General features: G+C 43.1%; 1 protein-coding gene across 8 annotated transcripts in view; it reads right to left on the reverse strand.

Annotated features, from left to right (window-relative positions):
* The window catches only part of SHLD1 (shieldin complex subunit 1), a 91,349-nt gene that overhangs the window by 20,095 nt on the left and 52,013 nt on the right, over nt 1-19,241 (reverse strand). Inside the window, exon 3 of one of the 8 annotated variants that reach the window (XM_027118217.1) lies at nt 6,322-6,445. The exons of 6 other annotated variants lie outside the window; for them this stretch is intronic. In XM_027118217.1, coding sequence (XP_026974018.1) covers nt 6,322-6,445 — 124 coding nt within the window. Of the gene's footprint in view, nt 1-6,321; nt 6,446-17,995; nt 18,014-19,241 lie in introns of those variants that run through there. One more of the 8 variants, XR_003435182.1, reaches the window with a different exon arrangement.

Genomic DNA, 19,241 nt, shown 5'->3' on the forward strand with positions numbered 1-19,241 from the left:
AAGCTGTTAACACATAAGACTTGTGCACTTTATAAGAATTGTATCTCAATGTTAAAAATATCTACACACGGGCTTCCCTGGTGGCGCAGTGGTTGAGAGTCCGCCTGCTAATGCAGGAGACACGGGTTCCTGCCCCAGTCCGGGAAGATCTCACATGCCGCGTTGCGGCTGGGCCCGTGAGCCATGGCCGCTGAGCCTGCGCGTCCGGAGCCTGTGCTCCGCAACGGGGAGGCCACAGCAGTGAGAGGCCCGCGTACCGCAAAAAAAAAAAAAAAAAAAAAAACCACCAAACACACACACACACACTCCGTCTTCAATAAGTCTTGAATGTGGCATAGACGTTTTTTTTTTTTAAAGATTCCCAGATGATTCTAATGTTCATCTAATGTTCAGTTAGGATCAGCTGCCCTAAGATAGCTGGAATATGTCTTGATTAGAATAGCCATTCGCAAATATTTGTTTCAATAAATGTATGAATGAGTGAATGATGAACCAACAAACTAATAAATATCTATGTTATTCACGGTTGTAGGTATACCATTGATTGAGGCCAGAAAAAACCCTAAGAATGTCCAAAAAAAAAAAAAGGCATGCCACATATTTTAAGCACTTTAAATGCCTTATCTTTCCTCACAACAACTCCGTGAGCAAAGTTTACTGCTCCTGATCTTTAGTTGCAGCCAACATAAATCACTTTGGCTACCTTAAGCAGAAAGAGAGGTATTAAGAAGTATAACATAATTCACATCACTGTTAGGAGAACTGCAGAGACAGACTCTGAGCTAAACTTTTAGGAATTACTCCTCAAATCAATAAGTAGAACTGAACAGCCAAAGGGGCTGCTGGAACCTAAAGAACCAGGAAGCTGCTGCTACAGATGCTGCTCCAAGCTTCTCAATCAGGAAGCTGCCTGTCAAGTCAGGAAGCTATTACTACAGTTGCCAATTTCAGAACCATGCTGCCTCTGCCATTATCCACACCAGCTAGAAATGAAGGTCCCAGCCCCATCTCTCTTCCCACATAATCTAAGCCTGAATTCAGAGGTTTATGGGAATGCATTTGATTAGCAGATCTAACTCACATCCAGAACACTAGCTGCAACAAGTTCTAGAAATGAAAACTGCCACTCTCTGTAAGACAAGAAATGATGCTAGGAGGAGGTAGGAATGGGCATTAAGTGGGCTAATTAATAGACTCACAGATAATGAAACTGAGGCACAGAGATTAAGAAACTTGGTCAAAGACACATAGCTAGTAAGTGGCAGGGCCAGGATTCAAACTCAGGAAGTGGCCCCAAAGACTAATAAGGCATTGGAGAAAATGATAATTATTCAGTGCACAGGCAGGCTCATGGGTGTGAGGTTTCCAGTCCTGACATACAAACTTTTTTGCTTATAAAGAAGAGCAACTTCTAATTTACTATACCTATTAATCCTGACATCACCTCTAGAATTTTAAGTCTGGTAGTTTCTCATCTTCAAAATTCAAAAATATATCATTAATTTATTTGCATTTTAATTTTGGTCTAGAAAGTGTTCTTAAGTGTTTCAGGGTGGGGAGGGGGCAGGGGAGAAAGCTGAAAAAGGTTATGGCACCAACTAGTGATGGAAAACATCCATACTCAGGCTTCAATGACCACCTCCAACTCCAGCTCCTCATATTACTTCCATGGTACAAATTAAAAGAACATTTAAAAGTATCTTGAAGTTATTTAGGACTTTCTAATGGAACATCTTACCGATTCTAGTTTCATCAAAAATTTTGAGAAACTATATTGCATGCAGTAGAATAATGGTTGTTTAGCTTCTGCTTGGAAAGCTGACCATTATACAGCTCTTACGGACTGGAAACCTTGAGACTAAAACCTGCGGTGTATTCTCTGTTATCTGGAACTGTATTTCCACACATCCTTAACACAGTTCCATCTGTCAGTCTGCCTATCTCTCTCTCTCTCTCCATCTATTCACCCACCCATCCATCTCTCTATGAGAATGACCCAGATAGCAGAATAAAAACATTAAACTGTATCCAAAATAAATATATCAATAAGTACGGACTAAGGCTGAGAGGAGTGAGAAGGGTCACTTCCAAGTCATAGGATGGAAATGTTGAAAGTTCCCCACAGAGGAGAATGTGTCAGCTACTTTTTAAAGACTATAATTTGGAACAGAGACCCTTCTGGGGTGGGGGAAAGAGGAAATGCTTCATCTGACATGACAAGTTATAAATCACAAAACTGTCAGTTTGGGAAGGGTAAATATTTGCTGAAGATTAAGTACATGGCAAAGGTACGTCATTAAATTTAAAGTGATTAAAAAGCTCAGTTTGTTACACATACTCCATCTTTAATGAGCACACAGCCTCAATAACCATGAGCTGTAGTCTAATCTATCTCCACGGTGCAGAAGGAAATGATAAATGTTTTCAGCATGACTTCCAACAAAGTGAGTGTGAATTAATTACTCCATGTGCAAGTGCAAATGGATCTGGTTAAACAAATGAGCCTACCCACCAAAGACATCAGCCAGATACTGGACTGAATTCATATATTAATCAAACGTACATCAGACTGAATCAGTGACGTGCACAGAAGTAGGACTGCTCAACACTTATATTTTATTGATAATTCCTAACTAAATTTTATGTTTATAAAAGTAATATGTGCTCAGAGCTTTTAAAAGTCAGATGAGGATAAAAGTCTGACAATGAGCAATAATACTTTGGACCATCCCTGGTGGCGCAGTGGTTAAGAATCCGCCTGCCAATGCAGGGGACACAGGTTTGATCCCTGCTTCGGGAAGATCCCACATGCCACAGAGCAGCTAAGCCTGTGTGCCACAACTACTGAGCCTGTGCTCTAAGCCCACAAGCCAAAACTACTGAGCCCATGTGCTGCAACTACTGAAGCCCGTGTGCCTAGAGCCGTTGCTCCGCAACAAGAGAAGCCACTGTGATGAGAAGCCCGCACACTGCAACAAAGAGTAGCCCCGCTCACCACAACTAGAGAAAGCCCGCATGCAGCAACAAAGACCCAACGCAGCTAAAAATAAATAAATAAATAAACTAAAAAAAAAACCCACAATACTTCCTTGCCTCCTCCATCCTCCTCCCCATTTCTCAGAGTCTACATTCCAACTTGCTGTTCCTCCTGGTTTTTAAAATCTTTTTATGTCTAATGACCATGATCCTGTATGATAACTTATCAGTCTTAGACACTATATGTTGATATCATTAGGCCTCATCACATACACTTACACATGCCCCTGTGCATAGAGACTTACCTTCCCCTGTTCTCTAAATACAATTATGTCACATTTTTAAATTAAATCAACATTCAGTTTTTAACTTATTATAACTATATAAAGTTGATCACTGCTTTATTGTACGATATTATTGTTTCTGCGCTTAATAGTTATTTCTCTTTTGCATTTGCTTGCTTTGCTTTGTAACTATCCCTAACTCTACCCACACCCCCCAAGAGCCTCTCAGTGTAACGTCCACATGTCCACCTGGCAGAACAGGCTTTCAGTTCCCCAGCCTGCTGAGCACTTGCCTCTGCAGCTCTCCACCCTCCAGCTCCAGGCCTGCTCCACGGCTGTTGACCCGGGTCTCCCCTTTGTTGCTCTCCTAAATTTTTTATATTATTTCTATGATGACTTCCTCTGCCCCACTTTTTGTTTTGTTTTTTGTAGATTTCTTCTGCTCCATCATTGTCTCTGTTTCTTTTGAGTTCTTTTTTTTTTTTTTTTTTTTTTATTTATTTTTTTACGGTACGCGGGCCTCTCACCGCTGCGGCCTCTCCCATTGCGGAGCACAGGCTCCGGACGCGCAGGCTCAGCGGCCATGGCTCAGGGGCCCAGCCTCTCTGCGGCATGTGGGATCCTCCCGGACTGGGGCACGAACCCGCGTCCCCTGCATCGGCAGGCAGACTCTCAACCACTGCGCCACCAGGGAAGCCCCTCTTTTGAGTTCTTTATTTCATATTAGTCTTGGTTTCTACATTTTACAATGGAGGATTTCCACAAATACCTGGTGATCTTTGGCTATGAGTTCATAATTTAAGGGTGGGGTATTAAAACACTAATTGGAAGCTCTTGCCATGGGTAGGGCTTATAGACTGGTGGCTGGTGTACTTCATATAGGGTGACTGATTTTCATTCAGGCTTTCCAGAGATGGATCCTCTCATCTCCACAATGGCCAGGGAGTGATGCATGAGGATCCTGTTTTAGACAGAAAGGTCCAGACAGTCCTCTTTGAGGAGATGGCATTTAACTGGGAAGCCCTAAATGCAACGAGGGAAGAAGCAGTGTGAATATCTGGGGCAGACGGGTTTCAGCAGAGGAAATGGCAAATGCAGAGTCCCTGAGATAGAAACAGGTTTAGCAAGGATGAGGACCAGCCAGGAGGCCCTGTGGCTAGAGCAGAGGAAGCAACGGGGAGACAGAAGGAACGACGTGCATTTATAATTTATGGAAACAATTTTCACAGAGACCTTGTCAGAGACATTAAAAAGCCTAATATCAAAATATTTAGTGACAGTTTATAAAAACAAATCTGAATCATGTTTATGGTACTTGACATCAGACAAAAAAGATCACGGTAACTTGCCTTTGTTTGGTTAATCAGGCAAGCTTACAGTTATGTGAAATTGTTTATCCTTGTTCAACCTTGTGAAGATTGTGAAAAATGAAAAATCTATACCTCATAAACACTTACACTAGAGACTCTGAATAAGATATAAATCTGTCCACACATCTTAGCTAAATCAAAGGAAGCAGTTCATGTTGAGAAAAATCGAAAGCTTAAAAAAAAAACCAACCAGTTGCCAAGGCAACAAGAAAAAAAATTAGACAGAAAATAAATTTTCCATCTCAAACACTATCACATTCGAAAGCTGAGTATCTTCTGGCCCTGCTTTCGAAGTTTTATTTAACCTTTATTCAGTCATTTCCGGAGATGGTGGAAGAATTGAGAATCCACAGAACCCAGGCCTCTGCCAAAGCTGGGGGGTGGGCAACACACTAGTAAAAAGCACTGTAAGGGGAGGGGAATAAACCCTCTGGTTCACAGGCTAAGGCATAAGAGCTACCTTCTTTACTTGAAATTATTCTGCGACTTTTCCTGTATGACACAATTTTGCAGAGAACTTCCACTTATGAGCTAGACACCAAATGGTTATTGAGAGAGTGGAAGGTCAAATAATGTGCTGGAGGATTTCCAGATCCTTCCCCTTGAACCTGTATAATTTCAAAGGGTGACTCAGAGCTGACATTAAACACCATCTGTGCTCCTCAACCAGCCACCCCGCTAAAAGCCCTGCCGCCCGCAGGCTGCCAAACACAGTCCAGACTCTCCCCTTGACAGCTTTCTCCACTGGAGGCTCCAGTGCTTCTTGGGGTCCCTGTGGCCCCTCCTCTATGAAGCCCCCGCAGGTCCCCAGGCAGAGCTGACTGGCTCACCCCATGCCCCGCAGGGTCCAGTGTACGGCACCCAGTGTCTCTTCCACATCCTGCTGAAGGCCGGTGCACAGCTATTTTCTTAGATCTGATTGTGGCTTCCTCGAGACAGGGACCCTGTCCTAGCTACAGTGAGACACTGGGCCCAACACGAGCTTGGGGAAAGTAGTTTTAGCGAATGAGACAGAATTAATTAATATACTGCTCTAGATTTTAATGCTAAAGAACAATCTCAAAACACCATCAACAAGTAGCGGGAAGAATCTGGAAAGCTGGTGGAGGGTAGAGGGAGGCAACTGTGTCTGGCCCCAGCTCAGGCCCTGGCCCTGGCCAGCCGTGTGACTGCTGAACCTCTCTCATTTTCCAAACGGAGTCTGCAGAACGCCTCCTGTGTCCTGAGAGATGGTAGCAGGTGTTCCATGAAAAAGGGACTCAGTTTTCCAATAAGTTCCAGATGGTGGGGTCAAAAGCATAAGTCAGGTCTTTTTACCGTAGGCCTTTGTGCAATAGTGTCTCACCTGGAGGAGGATGGAAGGAAGCGGAGCAGGCCAAGCCCCTGAAAACACTGATTCTCATTTTCATTACTGTTGCTCTTCTCATCCATCTACACTCTGTAGATTTTTTTTTTTTCCCATAATGACGATAGATTATTTTTCATTAAAAAAAAGCTATTTTACTAAAATAATGAGTCAAATTAGAATGTAACCTAGTTGGATGAGCCTGTATTTATTTTTCCTGTATTATTATAGAAATGACCCTTTTTCTAAAGTTACACTCTATTAGTTTCGCTATCAAAATAATTTTTTTTAACTTTGGAAAGTTATATTTGAAGAAAAGCACTCACAGGATAGGAGAAACTCTCACCCTGGGTACGGGAAGCCTCCACCATAAACCTTCCTCCTGGCAGGCAGCTCTGTTCCGGCCTTCTGAAGGCTTGGGCTTAGAGGGTAGCTCCCGATCTGCTTTCCCCAAAACTGGCACTGCGTTCCTGACAATGAGGGCATAAATACCACATCTATGAACACACGCTTAAGCAGATATCTGCATTCCAAGGGTCACAAAGATGAAGGGAATCAAATGTAAACACACGTGAAGTTTTGTCTCCTCAATGCCAAGGACAGCAGGCACTTCTTAGATGAATGGGTTCCAGGCAAGAGAATTATAGGACCACTCAGGTAACTGAACATAGGCCAAGGTTTAGACAAAATGGAAATGATAAAGATGCAAATCCAAACTTTAGCCTCTTTCTCTTTTCTATAACTATTTGTACAGCTAGCTTTTATATAACTATTCTGTGTGTGTATGTGTGTGTGTATTTCTCTCTCTCTCTGTCGCTATCTCTCTCTCATATCACACACACACACACACACACACACACACACACAGCACAGGATCTGCATTAGATGGACTCTGTTCAGGACAATCATTTATAATAACATGGTGAAGCAGAGGCCTAGAGATAATGCAGATGTCACGAGGTCCCCAACCAGAGCTGAGCTGAACAAACAATGTTCCCATTAAGGTATTTTAAAGATCAAGAGAAACAGTTTTTCAGGGTTACAGGGGTGATTTTTCTTCTTACCAATGAAAAATCTCATTTAAATGAGTATCATTTAAATCCTTTAAGACTCTAAAGAGAAACTAGGGACAAAACTCAGAGGAATCTGGAGCAAAAAACTGAAGAAAGGAAGAGGAGAAGCAGAGGAGCCTATTTTAGGACTACTTTAAGAGGAAAAAGCAAAAGTACAACACTGTAAGGTGTGTGCACCCAAGGGCATGACAGATGGGGAGCTCCGGGTGTGACAGGAGGACAGACCCATCAGCCACATAGCACTGCTGCAGGAAGGCAATGACCACCTTGTTCCAGAAATGTAAAGAACAGCACAGCCTTGGACAGCTGCCCAGAAACCTCCTCCTGGAGAAGCAGATCTTCTGTAAGATTCTTGAGCAGAGACCTAGGATTAATGGGATGTTACGGTCTAAAAGATGTTAAAGTCTAAGAGATCTAAAAGATCTCATCCTGCTTTCAGGATGAGACTGAGAACAATACTATTAGTAAACAGAATGGCTCTATGCTGGAAGAATTCTAAGTCTTTTCAGTGATTTGGAGTATAATATACCCACCAGCCATGCTAATCTCAAAAATGTAAGCAGTGGATAAGAGAAGCTTCAGTTAAATATCATGAAATACTATTCTACGGCCTAGAGCTCCATCTAAGCTCCCCCTTCACACAGGGAGAGTAAAGGAAACCAAGGCAGGAACACATGCAGTTTCCACTCTACCCAAGAATCCTTCAAAAATGTGGAGAAGTCTCTCCTAGGCTCACTTCCATTACTCTTACGAAATGAAAAAAAGAAAACAATAGGGGGAGAGGAGGACAAGGAGCATGAAAATAATGCATTGTAAGAAAAGAAAAAGAAAATATAACAAAATTGTAAGAGTTTCTCTCTGAGTGGAAGGATTATGGGTGTTTATCTTTTTCTTCTTGTGCTTTTTTATATTTTCCAATCTTCTACAGTAAACATGTAAACAAGAAAATGTTTAAAGAGAGAGAGAGATCAAAGGGACTAGAGAAATCAAATTGAGACAACTCAAAGGAAGCGACACAACTATTGCCACTTAAAAGCAAATGCTGGGCTTCCCTGGTGGTGCAGTGGTTGAGAGTCCGCCTGCCGATGCAGGGGACACGGGTTCGTGCCCCGGTCCGGGAAGATCCCACATGCCGCGGAGCGGCTGGGCCCGTGAGCCATGGCCGCTGAGCCTGCGCGTCCGGAGCCTGTGCTCCGCAACGGGAGAGGCCACAACAGTGAGAGGCCCGCGTACCGCAAAAAAAAAAAAAAAAAAAAAGCAAATGCTTGCTCTGTCTCAGGCAGTGTCTCTGTTCATCTTCCTGTTTCTTCAAGGACAACAGTCATTTGTCAAATATTTATTAAATGTGCACCAAACGCCTGACCCTGGATGGAGAAATGAAAGGTGGGGGTGTTGTCCTCAACAAACTTGCAGTCAAGAAAGACTCAAAAGAAATAAAACACCAAGAGCACTATAAAATGCTAAACCATGTTCTTTTGATGACAGTTATACTCAGAGCTTATAGAGAACAGAGTCAGAGATGCCATAAAGAGTTCACTGAACTGGGACCCCAGACCTGGCTCCTAAAGGAAATGAGGATTTGGATAAACTCCCGTGGTTCTCCACAAAATGATCAAGGCTAGGTTGAAGTGTCTCTGCTTTCTCTTGGTAGTTAATTAATATGGTCCTGTTTAAAGACAATGCAGGGCTTGTGTGCCTGGACCTTTTGTCAAAGTGTCACTGTAAACTTCTACCATTTCTAATGAGCTGGCATGAAAATTATAGCAATGTTATATTTTCAAATTGATATATTTTTAACTTTTTATAAATTATATATATATGAAAGTGCCTAAATCATAGCTCTATTAATCTTCACAAACTGAACATACCCGGTATAACCAGCACCCAGATCAAGAAACAGAACAGCACCAGAACCCCAGAAGCCCTTCTTGTGCCCCCTCCCAGTTACTACCCTTCCAAGTGTTACTCTCATTCTGACTTCTAACACCTAGGTTGCTTTGTCTTTTTTATAGTGTATATAAATGGAATTACACAGTAGATACATTTGATATCTGCCTTCTTTCACTCAACCTTCTGTTTGTGAGACTCATCCATGTTGTTGTAGAGAGTAGCAGTTAGTTCATCTTCAATGATGTATGTGTACCATTGTATGAATACACGACCATTTAATTATCCATTCTACTGAACATGGGCACGTGGGTGGTTTCCACTTAGGGATGTTATAGTTGGTGCTGCTATGACTATTTCAGTGCATGCCTTTCCATGAACATATGGGTGCATTAACTGATGGGATACAGGGTACACAAATGTTCAGTTTTTAGAAATCCTGCAAGTAGGTGTCATAGCTTATCTGAGAATTAAGGGCCCATCTCTGCTTTTTCCTGTTCCTGGCTCTAATGATGGAGTCCTATATCAGGCCTGGTCCAAATCTGATCTATCACCAAAGATGGGGAGCCCCCAAACCATTCTATTTTCATCTACCTTAAAAATATTGTCTTCATAGACATTGCCTATGCTTATTTTTTTCCCAAAGAAAAGGCTGTTAACTAAGAAGGGCAGAAGAAATTACATTGTTATTAAAGGCAAATTATAAACGAAAAGTTGTCTAGTAAAACACAACTTATAATTACAATTATCTTCAAAATAAATCAAATTATCTGTATAAACCCAATGACTCACTGGTAAATTAATGAAAAATATGACAGTGTTGAGCTTTTAATTGCTTCTATTGCAAAACCCCCAAACCCAAACTTCGGTTATCAGGCAGAAAAGAGGCAATTAGTTTGTAACAGATGTGTCAGTAAAAACCTGTTACAATATGGCTCCAGAGTTAATAGTTTCCAAATTTATGAAGTCCATCTGTCCAATTTTTTCAGGTTTTCACTTTAGACAATCCTACTTAGATAGTCCCTCCAAACTAATTGCTTTTTGTTTGTTTTGCTTTTGATCGGGGTCTTTTTTTTTTTTTAATATTTCCAGTATATAAGCTTCACATGAGCCCTGTTATCTCAAACTCCAAGTTTAATTTCTTTTCCAGGACATTTTTTTCATAATATTAAACCTCAGAAAAACAGCAGATGACAAGATTATTGAGCAATGGTAGGGCTGAAACAAATTAAGGCTTTCAGGCTGTGTTGTTGCTGCTGTTTGCAAAAAGTAATCTTTTTCAGGTTATCAAACATCACTTGTGACCTTTAAAAAGAACTCCCTGAAGTCATTCATTCATAATAAAATCTGGTTAGACTATTACAATAATGAATAATGTAAAATGATGCCAATTTTCAATAATAAGACCTAATAATGCTTATTACACATCTTCAATATTATTGAATAGGTTTGAAATGATCCAAATAACAATCAAATATATTTTGCTTGGCACCATCAGATGAAGAAACTACAAATAAACACAATAAGGAAAGAGAAATGAGAAATAGAATAATTTCAGGGAAAAAAATTCCCCCAATAGTATATCCCCTATGGAGATGGAAGGAAAAAAGAATTTGCACTTGGTACAAGATCTACTCCCATTCAAGTAGAAAGGGTGGTTATTCTACTGATGGGAGAGTGGGGTCATAAAGAAATGACCCCTTAAAGCAGTAAGGAATAACTTGAAAGGCATGAAAAGGAACTTCATGGGCCCTTCCATGGCACCTAGAATCCCTACTCTGCTGGCTTCCTGAGGTTATGACATGACACAGACCAATATGTTTATTCATTCAACAAATATTTATGAAGGATCAATTATGTACCATACACTGTTCTACAGTCTGGAGATTCTGTGATGAAAAACACAGCTATGGTCCCTGCCCTCATGGAGCTAAAGATCTAGAAGAGGAGGTAAGACAAGAAATAGATAACTCCACAGATAAATTCTAGTAAGTGACATATAGGGTGCCCCAGACAGCAACTAAATACTGGATATTTTAGGGAGAGGCAGTTGGGGGTGACTTAGTTACATACGACATGTGATACCAAGTGTCAACCAAGTGTTAAATATGCTGAATCCATTATTCATAACTAACACCATCTGTAGCCAGGTAAGTGATATCAATATTTACCGCATCTTTCCATTAGTCATTTCAATATAACTATTTTTGGGGGGCACTTATTTTTATTTCAACCACAAATAAATACAGAGTTGAGTATGGTGAGGTCTCTCTTCAAAGAGTGGATGATCAAGTCTACAGAGGAAGCAGCCCCACAAATAACCCTCCAGACCACAACATGAAAGGCACTGTAATGAAGTTGTGAGGGAATCTAACTGAAGGCAGGGGAAGACTGCAGAGAACAAGGGTATCCAGGCTGGACCCTGTGAAAATGTAGCACTTCTCCAGGCCTAGAAGGAGGGAAGGGCACTCTTGGGAAAGGGAATGGGCATGAAAAACCTTAAAGTGGTACACAGGTCATGGCATGTTTGATGGGCAGCCTGCAGACTGTCTGAGTGGCAGGGGAGGGGACCAGAGTGGTGGATTCCAGGGCAGAGACAGGAGGGCTTATGGGTGGAGAGATGGGTGTGGGCCAGACTACAAGGGGCCATGACTCAAGGCCGAGTGGGGGCTGCAAAGCAGGGGTACCACAGGGCACTATGCAGACATTTTCCACCCACCCTCTTACCTAGATCCACTCTTTACCTGGCTCCACCTTGCTCTGCCCTGGGAGGCTGACCACATGGACTGCACAGATGGGCACCCCTGCCCTCTCTCTTGGGGTTGAGAACCAAAGAGAGGCCTTGCAGGAGATGCAAGGAGGGAGAAAGGTAAGGTGGGACTACTCCCCTGGCTCCCTTCCTGGGTGGTTGCCATGGGATGACTGCATCCCTCCTCCAAGCTCACGACTCCCGTCAGGCAGCCCACTCACCACAGCTCCTGGAAGCACACTCTCTCAGGCCCTGGCCATGCTTCCCCTTGTGGTTTTCTCACTCTTGCTCACAGCTTTGTACATAATCTCTTTATTAAGCTTCCCTCAAATTACCTGGTTGGACTGTGTTCTCTGTTCCCCACCAAGACCTGAACTGATGTAGTCATGCAGCAAGGAAATCAGGAGGTGGCTGAGGAAGGCATTAGAGGCAAATGCAGAGAGGGAGATGCCTGTGGAAGAAGGAGGGAACTGGGGGATGGAAGGTCATGATGACAGAGAAGAGTGGGTCATCGGGGAGGTGGAATGCCAGACTAGCCACAGACTACAGCACTTATGTGAAAACTGCCGTGTGCCAGGCACTATGCCACAGGCTCTAACAAAACTCACTTAACCCTTACAGCTTCCTAATGAGGCACCCCGTTGAACAGATGAGGAAACTGAGGCACAGAGAGGATCAGTGACTTGATTAAGGTCCCAAGCTAGTAAGTGGTGAAGCTCAGATTTAAACCCAGGGAAGTCTAGTACCAGAGTCATGTCCTGAAACCTCTGTGCTAGCCTGACCGCTCTGGCTGGGCAGAGAAGGGCCCTTCAGAATTCAAGATCTTGGAGGAGGCAAGGCAATGGTGACAACAACTCTGGGGAAAGCCATCTGTGTAGATTGCTGAAGTAAGGCTACTTGAAGAAAACCTTGCTACCCTATACAAACTCTGCCTTAGTGACAATGTAGAATCTTGTGCAGAAATCTAAAAAAAAAAAAAAAAAAAAAAAACTATGTCCAAATAAATTACAGTCAGTTGGGAATTCCCTGGTTAGGATCCTGGGCTTTCACTGCTGAGGTCCCAGGTTCAACCCCTGGTTGGGGAACTGAGATCCTGTAAGCTGCGAGGTGTGGCCAATAACAGAAACAAAAAAACCCACAGATTTACCATAAAACCATAATTATGTTCCTAAGAAACCTCACACTATCAAAACACATATCACATAAATAGTTATTTCAATATGGGAAAAAAAGGAGGATGGTGGTGAGAGCTGGCAAGACTAGATAATTTTTCCTGTAGTAGCTTCGACAATAAAGTTTAATTATATTTTGTTACCATCTAAAAAGAATAAATGACTTGATCACAGACCAACAGAGAACCACAAGCAAAACCTGAACAGCACAGAAAAATAACCTGCATCCAAGTTCACAACCAACAAAGACAAAGAAAAGGGGCCTCGGGCCACTCACATAGTGCGGCCGAGTGCCCTGTGCTCCACGGGCAGCCGCTTCCTTTCTCCAGCCCAGGGGAGCCTGTGAGGGCACTCACATTACAACCCCTACTGGTCCAGAAAATGCAAAACATGCTTCCAACACACTCAGATGCATAATAACCAGTTCACAGAATGAACTTACACCGTAAGGAAAATATTGGTCAATAATGTTTGTGTAGGTCTCCTGCAGCAGGTAAAGTCATGAAATCAACAGGGCTCTGTGACGTGTAATTACAGCAGGGCATGTCCCGTGACTTCTTTTAAACGGCATCTCACCATCTCAACTCACTACCTTAACTCAAATAACTTCCATAGCAACAACTTTCCTTTCCTTAAGGAGAAAGAGAGGAAGGGAAAATGCTCCCTAGCCAGACTCGTATATTTTTCATTTGCCCGGTGCACTGCAAGGTTGTAATGAGGAATGCAACAACGAGCTCTTAGAAATGTCGCGGGGGGGTGGGGTGGGTTGCAGCCGCACGGTGGGTGTCTGACAATAGCTGACCTTAGCTGCTGACTGTGCTGAAGGGTCTCTGCCTTATTCTGTTCTTCCTGAACATCCTCAGGTGGGGTCCCAGGTACAGGAAAGACGGGGGCTGCAGAGAATGGTCCGTTTCTGCGGCTGTTCCCTCGACATCAGGGCAGGTTGCCATGACTGTGTGTACACTTAAATTCTTTTTGCAAGAGGGGGCAGCTGGCAGATGACATTTGTTAATCAGTACTGTTCCATACACTCATATTAAAAGGAGCCAAGAAAACCTACGCTACTGTGAATATTTATCCTTTCAGGTTCAAACTGCTAATTTGTTTTATAGGAGGACACCCTCTATTTGCCGTATAACAGGAGACAGTCAATAAAGGACTTTGAAAAGGATATGGTTTAGCTGAGTGTATTGCCAATTTTTAAAACCTCCTATTTTCTTGATATCTCAACACCCCTGAGCAGAGGCTGTGAGCACCCGCCAGGCGACCAGATGCGCAGTGTGATGAGGCTGGTCCCTTCTTGCCCTTCCCTGACTGTGACTGAGTGACATTCAAACACACCAGTAAAAATCCCTTCACACCTTTTGCTTGTGTGGGGATCGTGCCTGAACCTGGGTGCTCACTCTCTCTCAGCTCCTGACCCTCTTGCTGAGTCTGTTCCTCCTGTGCTCCTCCCACGAGGCCCCCTGCCTAGCCTGCATGCCTCCCTCCTCTAGGACCTGTGAATATAATAAACCCTCTCACTTCGTATGCTTCTCCAAGTGCGGCTGTGCTGACAGCATCCTTAAGGACCCCACAAGGGGCACTAGCTCCCCATTTTCAACACACTAAGCAATCTGGTGGTTCTGAAAAGGAAGCTAACGCCTCTGATGACTGTGGCAGTTAGGAAGACACAGACTTCAATCCACATTGCAGAAAACTGGAGATTTCATCATTAAATTCTTCCATGGGAACATATTTCCCTTAAAAATGCCAGTTTGGGAAAGATAAATTTTTTTAGCCTGGATATGGTCAATTTATATACAAATGTATGTAATTTTAACTAGTTCTATTTCTTATGTTTCTGATCTATTTTAAAACATTGAATCCAGATTTCTTTTAATATGATTTATCCAATGACTGGTAATATTTCTCTCCCTGTTACCATTTGCTTTCAGCTCACTCAATTCCCTAAGCCCCCTCCTTTTTCCAAGAAGGAGAGGTTCACTTCACTCAAACCATGATCATGGGTAAAATTCATAGTCAAAATTCTAGTCCACTTTAAACTACGTTTGATAGCTACCATAAAGAGTAGCACTTCTAGTCCTCTTGACTAAAGGGTAAAAGTAGACAGTAGATAGCTGTAGGCTTTAGATCCTTGTGCAAGATGGTAACTTGAGCTGAATCTTGTAGATTCTACATTGCTACTGCTTCATTTGGGAAATAAAACTTTAGATCAAGGCAAAAAGTAGATACACAGGTTAATATTTCATCCCAGATCTCTACTGCAGTGTTTAAACGATAGTTCTTCAATTATGGTGGAAGAGGAATATTAATTCATTCATTCATTGTTTAACACAAATTTCTTGAGCAGCTGTTATGTGTCAGGCATTATTCTAAATGTTGAGGATAGAGCAGTGAATAAGGGAAACAAACAGCTTGCTCTCATGGAGCTTATGTTCCCACTGGTAAAACAGACAATAAACAAACAAATAGAGACAGTGATAAATCCCATGATGAATATAAAGTAGAGGAAGGCGATAGAGAATGATGCGGATGGGGAAGACAGGTTGGATGGGGTAGGCCAACAAGGCTTCTGCGGAGTCACATTTGAGTAGAGATCTGAAGGAAGAGAGGGAACAAACAATGTTCCAGTGGAAGAACATTCCAGGCTAAAAGACCTGCAAGTGCAAAACCCCAGAGGTGGGAATAAGCTTGTGTGTGGCTGGTGAGAAGTGGGTGAGGAGGAGGGGGCATAGCCAGGCAGGGAGGGGCCAGATCACGTGGAGCCCAGAGACCAATGGAAGAGATTTGGATTGTGTCCTAAGTACACTGGAGGGGTTTAAGCAGGAGAGTGAAGTGGCAGAACTGAAAGTTTACAAAGAGGTTGCTCTGGCTGCTGCTGGAGAGTAGATCAAAGAGGGCAAGAATGTGACTGGAGACCAGTTAGGAGGCTACTACAGAGTTAGTGCAAAATGGCAGCTTGGGCTTGGGTGGAGTGATGAAGGTGGTGAGACACTGCCATACCTGGAACACAACTTGGAGATAGAGCCTATGGGACTTATTTGCGCTGGACACAGAGGATAGGTTTGGGGCCTGAAGAACTGGGTGAAGAGAAGAAAATTAGAAGAGAGGCTGAGTTGTTTGTTTGTTTGAGGGGGATCAAGAGTTCTATTTGAACTTAAGTTTGAGGTGCTTATCAGATGGCCATCTAGAGCAACTGAGTAGGTAGCTGAATGTACATGTCTGGTGCTCAGGGAGAGCTGACATCAAAGAAGTTAAAAGAGATCACCGAGGGACTGATGCAGAGGGTGAAGGGAAGAGGCCTGAGGTCTGAGCCTGAGATGCTCCAGGGGTTGGAAATCAGTTAGAAGAGCCAGAACCCAACAAAAGAAGCTGAGAAAGAGCAGCCAATGAAGAGGAGGGAGAAGCAAGAGGAAGGGGTGTCCCAGAAGCCAAGTGAAGAACAGGTGTCCAGGAAGGGGGTGACCAGCTGCATCAACTGTGCTGTTTGGTTAAACACGATGAGGACTGAGAACTGACCATGGGAGCTGGGAGACAAAAGGCACCACAAGTACACAATAATAGCAGGGGTGCAGTGTGTGGAGGTAGGGGAGGGGAGGCAAAAGCCCGACTGAGTGGGTTGGAGAGAAATTAGGAAGAATGAAGAGAGTGTGTCAGACAAGATAGACTCCTCTTTCACAGCCCTTTGCTATAAAAAGGAACAGAGAAATGGGGCAGTAGCCGAAGAGCAATATGGGGTGAAGGGAGGATTTCTTTTTCTCAAGATGAGAGGTTTTATGCTGGAAAGAATGACCCAGTCAAGAGGGGAAAATCAATAATGCAGGAGAGAGGAGATAATTGGAGGTGTGATGTCCGTGACCAGGAGAGAGGAGTGGGAATTGAGTACAAGTGGAGAGAATGGCCTTAAACAGGAGCACAAACTTAGTCACTGTAACAGACATGGGCCTCTGGGGACAGAGGCAGATGGTAGGAGATGAGAGAGTTCTTTTTCTGCTGTTTGAATTTTCTCAGTAAAATGAGAAGCAAGAAGCAAGGTTTATTGCTCATAGGGTGATCCTTAATAGAGGCCGAAATGACCCTGCTTCCTCTAGACCCAGGCAACAAGCAGCCGATGGTCCGATGGGGACACCAAAGCCCACTGGGCAGCCCAGCTCCCCACGTGAGAACTGCCAACTGCCAAACCCAATTCTTTTTCTTTGTTTCTTTTTCTTTCTCTCTGTCTCGCTCTCTCTTTTTTTTTTTTTTTTTTTTTTTTTGTGATTGATTCCCATTGCGGAGTTTACTCATGTTGTAAACTGAGCTACAATTTAGTTTTAGCAAAATAATACAGTGTATAACATTTAAATTAATGCTGTGATGTAGTGAATGTGTTAATTATTTTGATCTTGGTAATCATTTCAGTGTATAAGTATATCAAACCATCACACTGTAAACTTTAAATATATACAGTTATATTATTGTCACTTATTCCTCAATAAAGCTGTAAAAAAAAAAATGAGCCCATTTCTAAGAAGAGGAAACAGTTGTGAGAACCTGACTTAGCAGCCAGGAGAAGGCAAAAGAAGGCAAATCTCTGAGGAATCAAAACCAGGCAGGGAAAAACTACTAATCCTTCAGCAACACTTAAAAAATTAAAAATATTTGATCCATTTGCTTTCAATTTCCCTAGTGAACCTTGCCTACTTAGTGAGAAAAATACTTATGTTCCAATAGGGAAAATAGGCTAAGGACATTTACAAAGAATTCATAGGTAAAAAACGTGAATGGCCAATCCATACGAAACAATTACTGCATTTCATCCATAGAGGCAGAAAGTAGAATGGTGGTTGCCAGGGGTGGGAGTGAGGGAAATAGAGAGTTAGTGTTTAAAAGGTACAGAGTTTCAGATTGGGAAGAAGAAAAAGCTCTGGATTTGGACAGTACATAAAAAAAATTCTGGATTTGGGTGGTATAAAAAGTCCTGGATGGGCTTCCCTAGTGGCGCAGTGGTTGAGAGTCCGCCTGCCGATGCAGGGGGCACAGGTTCGTGCCCCAGTCCGGGAAGATCCCTCATGCCGTGGAGCGGCTAGGCCCGTGAATCATGGCCGCTGAGCCTATGCGTCCGGAGCCTGTGCTCCGCAACGGGAGAGGCCACAACAGTGAGAGGCTCGCGTACTGGAAAAAAAAAAAAAAAGTCCTGGATGGTACAATGTACTTATTGCCAGTAAACTATACATTTTAAAAAATGGTTAATATGGTAAATTTTATGTTATATGTTATATACCACAAGTTAAAAAGAATTTGCATTTAATTGGTAAAGAAATGCAAATTAAAACAACAAGATGGGGACTCCCTTGGTGGCGCAGTGGTTAAGAATCCACCTGCTAATGCAGGGGACACGGGTTTGAGCCCTGGTTCAGGAAGATCCCACATGCCACGGAGCAACTAAGCCCATGTGCCACAACTACTGAGCCTGCACTCTAGAGCCCACGAGCCACAACTACGGAGCCCGTGTGCCTCAACTACTGAAGCCCACGTGCCTAGAGCTCCATGCTCCGCAACAAGAGAAGCTACCACAATGAGAAGCCCGCGCACCGTAATGAAGAGTAGCCCCCGCTCGTCGCAACTAGAGAAAGCCTGTGCAGCAACGAAGACCCAATGCAGCCAAAAAAAAAAAAACCAAAAAAAACCGAGATGATAGTTTGCACCCATACTCTATCCTCAGTGAGGTCACCGGGTGGGTAAGACCCCTGTGGAAGAGGTGGATGTTACCCAGGATGCAGGTAGACCAGCCCCCTCCCAGCTTGCTGGGTGGAGGATAAGCAGTGTCACTTTCCCAGCAGGCTATGGGACTCAAATGCTTTGACACTGTAATTTGGCTGTCAAGAGTCTATTCTAAAGAAAGCATCAGTAGCCAGGCTCAGAATATCTAAGTGCATATATATGCATCCACTGTATGCTGGAAGGCCAGGAGGGCACCACCAATGGATGACAACTTGGAGGAGTGTCTGGAAGACACAAAGCACAATGGGCAAGATAGACCATAAAACTCAAAGGTGCGGGACACCCACACCCCAACCAGCTGAAAGAAAATGGAATGCAAAAAGTGAGTTTTCTAGCAGAATCGGAAATGATCCTGCAGTAAGAGCAGGAGGAGCTGGAAGGAGAAAGTGTGGGGAAAGGAAGAGGAGGAGGTCTGTCTGGTTATTATTTAAAGGGATCAGTAGAGTTGAGCCAGGTCTCCCCTGTCACACACCATAAACATGTTCCTTCTCAGAGCTGCCAGCTCCGGTGTGTGTCAGCAGGATGCAACACGAAAAGCATGGGACACTGATGTGCACAGTGACATTATTTGTAAGAGTAAAAATATTAATAATAGCTGGCAAAAATGGTTAATAAATTA

The sequence above is a fragment of the Aethalodelphis obliquidens genome, unplaced genomic scaffold, assembly GCF_003676395.1.
Source record: "Aethalodelphis obliquidens isolate GAN/ISIS:26980383/991018 unplaced genomic scaffold, ASM367639v1 scaffold18, whole genome shotgun sequence".
Lineage (NCBI taxonomy): Eukaryota > Metazoa > Chordata > Mammalia > Artiodactyla > Delphinidae > Aethalodelphis > Aethalodelphis obliquidens.